At 36.4% G+C, this 13,310-nt stretch overlaps 1 protein-coding gene across 1 annotated transcript in view; it reads right to left on the reverse strand.

Annotated features, from left to right (window-relative positions):
* The window catches only part of COL19A1 (collagen type XIX alpha 1 chain), a 406,965-nt gene that overhangs the window by 289,939 nt on the left and 103,716 nt on the right, over window positions 1–13,310 (reverse strand). The window contains exon 10 of the mRNA XM_051855528.3: window positions 8,728–8,781. Within this exon, the coding sequence (XP_051711488.2) occupies window positions 8,728–8,781 (54 nt within the window). The remainder of the gene's footprint in view (window positions 1–8,727; window positions 8,782–13,310) is intronic.

Consider the following 13,310-nt stretch of genomic DNA (forward strand, 5'->3'; position numbering starts at 1 on the left):
AAAGGCAAAAGTTTCTCTCCAAAAATAACAAAGATGCAGAATTGAGCCATAGACAATGTTTACAACTCATTACAAATCTGGTCTCCTGTATAACAGAGATGATTTTCTCAAAGTAGATCTGTCAGAAACAAATGCTTGAACATTTTACTTTGTTGTGAAACTAACTATAGATAGTCTTTAAACGAACCTGAAACATAATGAGACTAACAGGCAAATAGAAGACATTTAATGTAAATGATCTGCTGAATTATCTAAAGTGTAGTAAATGGCATCTAGATCAACTATTCTATCAGGAGAGAAGCGAGTTAAGGTATAAGGAGGACAGGGTGATCAGTCAGCTCCTAATTGAGGACAGTATGACACCAGTAACTGCAAAGTACTTCCTGCCCAAAGCAGTCCTCGTGATGAGTAATTTATAGTTCCACTCCATATCAGTTACTTCTACTGGAACTTAAATGCACTAAAGCCATTCGTTACTTATCTTTAGCTCTGAGAAAGATGGTTATGCAGATACACAGAGGAACATGCCCCAGCAGTGCTGTAGGAAAGCCAAAAGGTTTTCAAACCAAATATGGTCAAAAGAACAAGGTAACTTGAAGACCGATGCTTGAGAGAAAAAAGGAGAGCGTATTTTTTTCTCCAAGAGACAATGGAAAGTAGATTTTGAAGATGTTCACACTTCTTGCTATTAACGTTTCGTTCTGGGAAGCAACACTTAGCAGCTTGGCCAGGTAGAGAAGTCTGTTTCCCTCCTATTTTCCTGAAGCATGGCTCCGCAGAGCCTGGAGGATTTGGATTGAAGCATTATGGCCATGGAGGGGGGACAGATTTCCCAGTTCCACTCAGCATAGTTTTCTAGCAGTTGTCTCTTATTTCTCTTCTCTATTTCTGGCCTGGGGCTAATTACTCTTGAGTTCTGAACAACTTAGAAGACATTTATCCAGAATCAATCAGGAGCCCTCTGCTGAGCCAGTTGCTTGGTTGCTCTCCTCCAGAAGCTCACATTTTAGCAGGCGATACAGACACACACTACATCGGTACTGTAAACCAAGTGCTAAATGAACAGAGTGTTGGAGCTGTTAATTCTGCCTAGAGGCCAGGGAGACTTCATGAAAAGTTTCAGAAGCTTCAAATTTCTGTGAAAAATTCAGTGACAGTGAAAGGGAAGAAAAGATACCAGTTGTCTGTGATCATCCATTCCAATATTCTACTCTTCCCTGACAGATTTATCCAGTACCATATACCTGTTATGGCTGTCCCTAGGTTGGCTACTAAAAGCTCCTTTAGACAGAGTCCCTCTAAGAAAACTCTAATATCAAAAATCATAGATGTCTTCATAAAACAGCAGTTACATCTTCAAACCCAGTGTTGCAAACTTCAGCAGTCTACACCAAGAAAAAAATAATTAGCTACTAAACTATGCAGAGAAACAGAGCATGTGTGATCTTTTTTATGGCAATATTTTAATATTTATGTGCTAGTTGCTGGTGGTGCACTAAACCCAATAGGAATGTTAGCAGACTAGGTTCTTGAAATCTGGCTGTTTAGCAAATAAAAATCAAGTGCCAGGGAGCCAGATACATGGCATGTGTTGAGCTTGCCATCCATCTGTTGTGTTCTCTGCCAACTGTTCTACTTGGGGTGCGAGTGCAAGGCATTAGAGGGAATAAGAAACCATTAAGAAATAAAATCAGCTGCAGAGTAAGTTACTTTTTCTTTTTCCTGCCCTTTTATCACCTGTGTCCTGATTATATTTCTGCATATTTTAGTGCTACATTGTATCAATACATGTCTACAGGTGAGACAATTAACACTCCATGTAAAATTAAATTCTAATTCAAATCTCATTCTTGTAGCATGGATAAGTCAACAAGTGGGTTGGCAAAATTGTTTTCTTTGTGGCATTTTTTTTTCCTGTGAACATGGGGCCTGATAAGAAAGTTAAATTCTATATCTGAATCTGAGTGTATCTTCATTCATTACAGAATTTTATGAAATACAAGTATACAGATGATTATCTTTTTAAGAAGTATTTTTTTTCTAATGTAAAGCTCAGATTTGTTTTATAGATCTTGATAAATTCATCAGAAGGGAAGCTATCTCATCATTAGAATGAAGTTGGTTGTCCTTTTTTTTCTTCCCATTTAAATTTCAACCATAAAGTTTGTCATAAACAAGTAGATACTTCAACTTTTTAACTTGGGAGGAACTCCAGAATTAATCTTAATTCTCATTGTCCATTGAAACATTTCATGAATCTGGAAATGCAGAGGAAGCAGATGACTTAAACAGAAATTCTTTTCACTAAACGCCTATAAGTTTCAGAGTCTCTGAGGCATTAGTGCTACATCTGGACCAGGGCTGTGGCCGCATTCATTGTAATTCACAACAGCTACCAGCCTTGTCTGTGCCGAAATAAACTATAACAGCATCTGCCTTTATTCCTGAGGCTGCAGTCTTGTCCAATAAAATGTATTTTTAGGGAAAATCAAGACTCAAAGTTCAGTCATTTCATTTTACAACAGAAAAGAAATACAAAGAATGTTAGCGAACAGTGGATCTGCCTCTTTCAGTCTCATCTCAATGACTGAGGGCTTCAGAGTTTATGGTGAAAAAGACTGATAGTACAAAACTCCTCACAATGAGGAGAGTTAGTCTGGCTATTTTTAAGCCAGGCAGCTTGGCAAGTCTCTCATCACATGCTCAGGTGCACTGCTCCAGTGCCTTGGTGCCTGTGGCTCTCCATCTCAAGAAGCTCTGTTCCTTCCTTTTTGTATAAAACAGACATAGTACTAAGACCAACACCTTTGTTTTTTGTTAAAATGGACAGATTGCATTATACATAAATATATGTGTATAAATATATCAAAAGCATTTATGGTGAAGAATGTAAAAGGAGAATTTTCTAGGTTCAGTGTCAAGGTTAATTTGGAGTTGCCAGGAAGAGTAAGCATTTCCACAGAATAAGGCATGGAGCTTGAAAACATATTTCAAACATGATTTTCAATCTGGAAAACAAATGAAATAAACGTGCTTCGTTTTCATGCTAGTTAGTTCCAGAGGTAAAGCTACATAGAATCTTCTCATTTGTTGAGGAAAAAACACACATGTGGTGATTCTTAAAAGGTAGACATGATCTACAGGAGGAGGAGTCAGCATCTCAAAAGTTAGGCAGAGTCTAAAAGGGGTCTGTGAGTTTAAAGACAATGTTTCTTAATCAGTGAAATAGTGACAATAAACCTTGGCTCTCCCAGGTGTTATAAGGATTGGTAAACTAATGTAAAAAATTCTCTTGATAATGTGTGGCACATAATAGTTACCAAGCAACAGCTATTGTTACTGCGAAAAGTTCAAACCCTGACTGATACTTCTTTAAAGTAAGGAATTAAGTAGTTTCCTAAACACCCAGTTTAAGAGGTGACTTAACATATATGACTTCTGACTTTTTTTTTCACTGAATATAGTTTGACTAAATAATATAAATTTCCTCAAATGATATTATCTCATAATAAGAAATCAAGGTTTAGAATAGAATCAAACTATTTTTAAAATTATATATATATTGTTTACCAAATATTTACATATTATTAAGTTGCACTTTCATAAATAACCTCATTAAATCTTGAAACAAAGCTAGAAGTAGGTACAAAATAATCCACAATTTATAAAGGAGAAAATGGCATAGAGAGATCAAGTGTCGTGGTCTAAATTAGAGTAAGATTTTGAGCTGCGGTTCAAACCCAGGCAGTATAGACTGGTGTTTTTGCCCCAGAGTTACATGTATTGCAAGGACCAATAATGAAGACTACCACTGGCTGCATACCTACTCCAAAAAATTAGCTTGCTAAAAGTTTTTCCACTAAGTGCACTTTTTTTTTTCCAAGGTTTGTTTATTTGAGAGGTAGAGTTACAGAGAGGCAGAGGCAGAGGCAAAGAGAGGTCTTCCATTCGCTGGATCACTCCCCAATAGCTACAATGGAATGAGTTGGGCCCATCCAAAGCCAGGAGCCAGGAGCTTCCTGCAGGTCTCCCACGTGGGTGCTTGGGCCATCTTCTACTGCTTTCCCAGGCCATAACAGAGAACCGTATCTGTAGTGGAGCAGCCCGGACTTGGGCCGGCATCTACATGGGATGCCAGCACTGCAGAGGGTGCCGTTATTTGCTCTGCCACAACACTGGCCCCTAAGTGCACATTTGAAAACAAATTCTTTTCTAAATATTATTTATTTTCATTTGAAAGGCAGAGAGATAGATTCCTAAGCATTAAGTAATTCAGCAGATGGAATATTTAGCATAAATTAGTCTCTGTATGCATTTAATTTTGATGATCACATTAGGATTACAATTACTGGAAACAATTGTTCATTTTAAAAAAATCATAATTTAGCAAGAATTTATCTGTTACACTGACGAACCTAAGTGAAATAAGCAATGGGACAACTTTTCAGTTTAAATATTAGGTTTATAGCAAGCATGATTTGAGTGTTATGTTGGGGGGTTAGGTGGCAGCATTTGCTCCCACTGCCCAAATCCTCATCTCATTTTCCCACTTCATACCAAGTTGTGATTGTAATTGTGTGTGTGTGTGTGTGTAATCTTATACATTAAGTCTTTCACTTCTCGGAAACTGAACCAGCCAATTTACTCACTTTGATTGACAGTGGCTTCTGTCCATCCAAGCTTACTGAAGTCACCAGTTAATGACACTTGCTACATAGAATAGATTTTTCTTATATGAACCCATAATAGAAAATTTACCAAGTCTGTCAGGCAAAAATCATAGCTGTGTTGAATGAATGCCTACTGCTAGTCTGTAGTGGGTGATAATTATTATAATTACAAAAGAGCATAACTAAATGTTATACTTTATGCTAAAAGTCCCCATGACTCCACTCCATAAGTAGATTTCACAAAATATTGTTGTTTAGTGTATTACTTTTTCTCCTGAATCTCAAAAGAAAAATGTCACCTTATACCAATACTCTGTTCACAATGTTGATTTAATATATATATCTCATGTAGGCAAACTTCAATGTGTAGGTTTGTTTAGAATAATGGGATTTACATGCACATCACTTCATTTTATTAATCACTTTGGAAATACTTATAAAGTGATCCTAGTATACTAATTTGAATTTATACTGCTCAAAATGCTTTGTTCTCTTAATAGAAGTCAGTTATAAGGTTTAAATACCAAACTTTCAACAATTAAGAAAAAAAACCCTTCACTTCGAGAATATTATACCTAAGATGTATGTTCTATGGCACTTTGAATATGTTCTTGCTAAGTGAGACATTTAAACATTTCTATTTTTAAAAACTACTTTTAAGTACTTGTAATTCTAAGGGGAAAAATATAAAAATCACAACTGCTAAGAGGAAGAGTGGAGGTTAGTAACTATGGAAGATGTGCATATCACATTAAGGCAAATGTGGAAGCCAGAGCCTGAGCCTGAAGGTACATATGTTTTCAGAACAAATAAGGGGTACTTTTTGGCCATTTACCTCAAAAAATCAAATAAGGTATTTTCATCATAAAGCAATCGAAGTATTTTATTGAAAACATAACTTTACATGTGGAATTTTAAAATTCTGAAATTTAAAAAAATGATTTACTTTCTTGGGGTCAAATATTTTACAATTTACCACAACAATAGATAAATGCTATTCTCATTTTACATATATTAAGCATTTTAAATGTGGATTATGGAAGTGGGAAAACATCCTTGAGGTATCAGTTTTCCAATGAGTGCCATATCTCTTCCTCAGCTAAATGAAGTTACATGTTAGAAACAGAGCTGGCATTACCAGATACTGGGACCTAGGGGAGAGAATTTTGTCAAAGGCTCAGTGTTTCCATAGATATTGAGAGGATTTTAGTCGCTAAGTGAGAGTCTCCAAAAAGGCATGAAACTGGGAACCAGGGCCTAAGTGTAACGTGATGCTACATTTAGCACAATCAGAAGTTGCAAGAATTTTCTAAATGCTTATGAGACTGTTTAAGAGCCACTCAAGTAAATTAGACCCAGAAGAAAACAGCTTGAGGAAACATGGGAGAGTCTTTGACAGGACAACTTTGCCATGGTTTTAGAATACCTTAAATAGAACTGCTTCTCTATCACATTCACCTTCTCTCGAGGGCATCTTCACACGGACACTGATGATCATTAACCGAGTGCAAGACTCAGTCAGGCACATTTTGATGGGCCCTAACGTTTGCTGCTTCCAGGCCTCAAAATGACTTGTCCCAGCCAGATTATCAGTAGCTGATATATTCCTTTATATTCTTTGACTTTTACTGTATGTAGAATATAGAATGAATGACTGCACAGGATTCTTCTCACAAAATGGGGCTTCTAGAAAAAGAACTACAGTCCTGAGTTCTCAGTACCGTTCGACTCTGCAGTATGATGTCTGTGCCAGTTCTTTCACAGTGCCTCAAATGTCCTCTCTCCCAAGAAATTCATGTTTTTCCTAGTGAATTTCTTGGCCTGAACACCTAGTTTTCTAAACTGTTATTATTACCACAACCCTTGATTGCAACTGAATTGATTGACCTTGGCCTGGGTTGAGTCTGTTGGCTACTTTATCAAGTCCTTGCATTGAACCCTGTCTGTTGCTATCACCTTTTTCAAGAGTTGAGAAGCTGATCCATACCCAATCATAGCAGCATGCAACTGTTTTTCACACATTAAGGTCCATGATCTGTTGCTTTGGAGTGTTAAAAGTAATGGATTTTTATATAAATCTGAACAAATTTTGTTTTCAAATATTCCAGGGGGATTTATCCTGCTTTCCATAACTTATTATGTAAACATATATAAGTTTGACTTTAATTCCACATTAAAGAAGTCCTAGCATTTGTTTCATGGTCCCAAATCTTTAGTCATTCTGCTTTTGCTTAAAAAAATAGAAGTGAAAGATTCTCATATTCAAAACAATTTGAAAAATTCCAATGATTTAAAATTTAAACAGTCAGATTTGTACGATGCATTGTAGGAACAGAATGGTGGAATAAGTATGTAAGCAAAGTTGTACTGGAACTTTTCTTTAGGAGTTGGGGTATTCTTTAAGAAAAAAATATTTAGAATGAATTACTTTTCAGCAAGAATTTGAAGGAATTTTTACTTGTGATAAAAAGTCTTCAATTAATGCCAAACAAACTTAAGCCTGAGGATTTGCAAGAAAAACAAACATTAACTTGTAGCAGAATGTCATTCAATAAAATTTGCTACATTTTACTAAGCCCAACAGTTATATTTTAATAGGAGTAAAGAATTTTTATATTGGACTAATTTTTTAAAGAAAAGCAGCATTATCAGTAAAGCAGTCAGCTATCGAAGACACACTTAAAAATATCTGACAAGGTTTCAACCTACCACTTCAGCTTCAGTTATTCCTGTGCCAATGTTAAAGGGAAAGAACCCACAAGGGTCATGGCCTTATAGATATGAGCCACAAAGAACCCTGTGACAATTAGTACAGCTAGAACAGCTATTAAAACCTACGCTGAATTTATTTTACCTAAGAAGATCATTTTCTTAGCATCAGCACATAAAACCTTAAATGATTCCTAGATGCGGTCTGGCCTAACTGTGATGTTGTGACTGGGTATATCAGTACCCAGTGAGTGGTACTGGGCCAAAAGTGTCTGGGGCCAAGCCCTGGCTCCACTCCTGATTCCAGATTCCTGCCAATGTGCACACTGGAATGCAGCAAAGGACAGTTCAAGTGCTTGAACCCTTGTCTCCCAGAGGGGAGACCTGGATTGAGTTCCTAACTCCCCAAAATTTGACCTTGCCCATCTCTGGCTGTTGAGGGCACTTTGAGAGTGAATCAGGGAATGGGTGCCATTTATCTCTTGCTCTACATCTCAAATAAAAGTAAGTAAGTAAACGTAAGCTTTAGAAATAAGTAATCAGCAAAGTTATTAATGTTACTTTGCACAGAGGCTACAAAATGTTCATGGAAAATGGATGTAAAGTATAATATACATTTCCATGGAACTTTTTGAATTCCCTCTGTGTGTGAAAAATAAGAAGTAATTGCAGTTAAATATACAAATGTAATAATTTTAAATATTCTATGGAAATAAGATGTCGAACTGTAATGCTAACCACTTGTGAAAGAGCTCACTATTTAAAATGATTTTCATGACATCAGAGATGAAAACACAAAAGTCAGATATTTTAGGAGCTAGAAACTATATTATAGCATGGTATGGAAGAATTAAAACATATTTCTTGCGTTTCTAACTATGGAACCTCATATAGTACCATATTATATAGTGTTTGGGTTACTTAATTTTTCTCTGCAGTGAAATATGTGTTTAGATATTGTATCCATACACAACATAGTGAATTTGAGAAGCCTTAGGGCTGTTAGCAGAATAGTGATCAATGTTCTGGACTGCGGACAAGCAAGCTTTTTCTCTACATGACCAGACAGTAAATATTTTACCCATTTTGAGCCACGCTGTCTCTGCCACAATTATTTAACCCTGCAGATAGCACAAAAGCAGACTTAGAGAATACAAAAACAAATGAATGTGACTGTCACCAATAAAAGTTCATTTACAGAATCATACATTGAGGGGTCTTTTGCAGCCCTACTGTAGGACGACAGTTTGTTGACCTCTAAACTATAAGAGTTATTCTTTATATTTTTTATTCTGATAGAATATGACAAAACATCCACAAAGTTTAATCAAATAGCAAAACAATGTACCTTTTCTCCAGGAATTCCAGGAACACCAAATTCACCTTTACTGCCAACTGAACCCTAAAATATAGAAATACTCATTAGGATTTTTAGGAAAGATATATTTACTGCTAATTTTGTCAGAGAATGTACCATTTCATAGATAAATAGCTTTAGCTTTCCTTGTGTCTCAGCTCATCCACAAGTCATTAAAGTATATTTTTTACAATTAATTGTGAAACAAGTCATCAGTGGATTTCTAAATACCAATCAGAACTAAAACTATACACTATCCACACATTAAAATGTATTTCTATTTACTAAAGATAAAGAATGACTCTACTGCTGTTAACTCAATTATTACCAAGAAAGAGTTTGAGTTAAAAACTATTTCCTACATGATGCTTGTAATTCAAATATGTCTTGACTGGTAGTCTCTAACATGCCCATATTTGTTTTGTTTAGTGTGCCTGACTTATATTCTCCAGCAAAACCCCTGCAGCAATGTCAATCCAATTGCCAGCTGCCCTACTCTTCCAACTACCAAATAGAGCTGGAGAAGAATCTGCCCAATTAAGCCTACCACCTCTGGCTGCTTTAACAACTCTATCACAAATTTGATATAATAAACTTATCTTTGGAACAGTGGAAAACAATATAAACTTCCTTTTTATTTTTTATTTTTTGACAGGCAGAGTGGACAGTGAGAGAGAGAGACAGAGAGAAAGGTCTTCCTTTGCCGATGGTTCACCCTCCAATGGCCACAGCGGCTGGCACGCTGCAGCCAGTGCACCGCGCGGATCCGATGGCAGGAGCCAGGCACTTCTCCTGGTCTCCCATGGGGTGCAGGGCCCAAGGACTTGGGCCATCCTCCACTGCACTCCCTGGCCACAGCAAAGAGCTGGCCTGGAAGAGGGGCAACCAGGACAGAATCCGGCGCCCCGACCGGGACTAGAACCCGGTGTGCCGGTGCTGCAAGGAGGAGGATTAGCCTAGTGAGCCGCGGCGCCGGCTTATAAACTTTTAAAAGGAGTTTTTCTGACCACCACTAATTCTTGGTAGAAATTAACAAATATAAGTTTGTGAGTATAAGATGTCATTATTACACTGACTTGTTAAAAGAATTTCAGATGCTAGATACACAAAGAAACTTCACCTTCAAATTCTTAGATTAAATTATATTACATTGGGTAAAATCAATACCAGAAAAAGACTTTGCGATTTGTCCAATATATTCAATATGGTATTAGAAAGCATAAAGAAATATTTCTTGTTCTTGACATAAACAAAGAAGTTAAAAGCATAGTATTTGACCTAATTTTAGAGAGGTTAATTACTATGGGGAGATATTCCTTCTATTAAAAATTATGAAAACATTGTGATCAATTCATTTTCATTGGTGTGGGATGGCTTACAGAATGGGCAGATGAGTAATGTAAGATTGGGAAGACAACAAGCCATTACTTGTAATGGCTGAATTAGAATGGAATTTTCCACAGTGGGAATGGAAGGCAGGGGAAGATAAGAGGAATACATACCAGTTTCTGACTAAGGAATCAAGTAAGTTAACCCTTTCAATTTTAATTTTTTGGTTTTTGTTTTTTTTTTTTTTTTCTCAAAATACATCAGCAACGCAATCACTTCCTAAAACTGACACAAATCAACTGGAGGTATGGAAAATAATAATGCCATAATAAACTGAAACATTATGAACTGAAAAATACAGCTCAAACTGCCCTATAGCTTCAGAAACATTGAAATTGAGCTATTTTATAAATCTCCAGAATTTTAATTCTGAAGTGGGTGAGGGTATGAACAAGGGTCTTAATGAACAGAGAAACTAATGTGGTTGCTAAGTAATTAGATTGCTAACTACATTTCTAAGAAAAAGAAATTAAAAGATTCAGAAAATTACAATAATTGAGTATAAATGAAAGAAGCATGTTAATTATTATTTCAAATCATGTCAGAAAGAGTTTATAATGGGCAGAGAGCATGGTTAGAATAGTCTGATTAGGTGTCCTGGTGTCTAAACAATTATGTGTTTAGAATACAAATAGTAATGTTTCAAATTATATTACTGCATGAGAGGGGGCCATCAACTTTGTGAAAACCAAAATCAATATAACTGTAAAGAGGCATCACAGTATGGATGAGAAAATAGACAAAGGTAAACATTAAATCATGCCAAAACCTGTGGCTTTTTTCAAACTATGTCTGATTATTAATTGACTGGCAATATCAAACTAAAAGTGACGATCAGTACATTGAAAAGAATTTGCACTCTTTAAAGGAAAAATGGTAGAACAATAGTGAATAACAGGTTTCTTCTATGGTTATCATATCTAATCTTTCCTTGCAAATTGATTCTTTGCTTTTTTCATAGCAGAGTCCCCTGGGCAACTAAGGAACAGAACTTATAGATTCTAGAAAAAGCTAAGTTGATAATTTAGATTTTTCCTGAGGTACAGTTTTAATTCATTCACTCAACAAAGCTTACAGAGAAAAACAGATATATAATTATAACATATCAAGTGGCAATAAAAATGACATGTAAGAAGATACAAGTGGAATGGAAGATGATTTTTATAAAGAAATGTCAGGATAGACCTCTTTATTTTAAAACGATTTTTAAGCAAGGGACTAGAAGAGATGAAACAGAGTACAGCTGGTTCCTTGAAGAACATTACAAGCGTATGTAATGTGATGAGAAGAGTTTGGAGCTGAAGTAAATTAGGGGATACATTCTAGGGAGCAGTGAGTTGAGGATGCAGAGTTTGACACATATGAAGATTTGTGGCCCGTGATTAGAGATACCAGATTTATCTTAAGGGAGATAGAAAGTCACTAGTGGAACAAAGAAATGTTGAATATATTAAGTGATTAATCCTAACTTGATCATTAAAATGTATGCATGTATCAAAATATTACACTGTACTCTATAAATATGTATAATTATTATGTGTCAATAGAAACAAATAATCTTAAAAAAAGGAAAGTCTTTAGTAGAGACTGCCACAGGTGGGACAGGATTTACTTACATAATTATTTGGAATAACTAATAATGTACTTGTACAAATAAAAGTATAATTTGTTCTATATAAAGTTGTTTCATTGAAACTGATACAAGTACATACAGTCAACTCATTTTTGACAAAAGTGCTCAGACCATACATTGGAGAATGGATAACCCCTTCAACAAATGGTGCTAGAAAAACTAAACTACATATGTAGGAGAATTAAATTAGGTCCCCGCCTTTCCCTATATACAAAAATCAACTCAAGAAGGATCAAAGAACAAAAGTTAAGATCTGAAACTATCAAGCTGCTAGAGAAGAAAAAATAATGGAAACACTTCAATATATTGATATAGATGATGACTTCTAGGATAAGACCCCCAAAGCACAGACAACAAAAGCAAAACTAGACAAATGGGATTATATCAAACTCAGAATCCTCTGCACAGCCAAGGAAATGATCAAAAGAGTGAAGAGACAAGCTATTTATCCAACAAAGAATTAATATCCATGATATATCTGCAATTCAAAAAGCAAGCAATACAATTAAGAAATGGGCAAAGGACCTCAATAAGCAGCTTTTAAAAGACAAAATACAAATGGCAAGTGAATATATGAAAAATGTTCAACATTACTAGCAATAAGGGAAATGCAAATCAAAGCACCAATAAGATATCACCTCACCACGGTCAGAATGGCTACTATCCAAAACACAGAAACTAAAACACACCGAGAAGGATGTGGAGAAAGAGACGCTCTCATATACTGTTGATGGAAATGCAAATTAGTGTAGCTCCTGTGGAAAACAGTGTGACGATTTCTTAAAAAACTGAAAACAGGCTTGCCATACGACTCAGGAATGCTACTACTGGATGTTTGTTCCAGAGACATAAACACATTGTATCAAAGAGGTACCTACACCAACATGCTTATAGTTGCACTATTCACAATAGTAAAAGAAAAAATGAAAATGTTGCATGTGTGTATGTATGTAGGTATGTATGAATGCATATGTGTGTGTGTGTATTCCACACAATGGAATATTATTCAGCTAAAGTGAAATTCTACCATTTTCATCAAAATGAATGCAACTGGCCGGTGCCGCGGCTCACTAGGCTAATCCTCCGCCTTGCGGCGCCAGCACACCGGGTTCTAGTCCCAGTCGGGGCGCCGGATTCTGTCCTGGTTGCCCCTCTTCCAGGCCAGCCCTCTGCTGTGGCCAGGAAGTGCAGTGGAGGATGGCCCAGGTGCTTGGGCCCTGCACCCCATGGGAGACCAGGAGAAGCACCTGGCTCTGCCTTCAACTCAGCGCGATGCGCTGGCCGCAGCACACCAGCCGCAGCGGCCATTGGAGGGTGAACCAGCGGCAAAGGAAGACCTTTCTCTCTGTCTCTCTCTCTCACTGTCCACTCTGCCTGTCAAAAAAAAAAAAAATGAATGCAACTGGTGGACATCAGGTTGAATGAAACAAAGCATACACAGGAAGAAAAACATAAAACAAAAAATACCTGTATATATCAATATTACTGCAAATTTGTTTTGTCAAACCTTGTTTTATATCTTTGTCAAACCTAAAACCAATGGTTAAAAATG

This window comes from Oryctolagus cuniculus, chromosome 5 (genome assembly GCF_051225735.1).
Source record: "Oryctolagus cuniculus isolate XC-2025 breed Fujian yellow rabbit chromosome 5, ASM5122573v1, whole genome shotgun sequence".
Lineage (NCBI taxonomy): Eukaryota > Metazoa > Chordata > Mammalia > Lagomorpha > Leporidae > Oryctolagus > Oryctolagus cuniculus.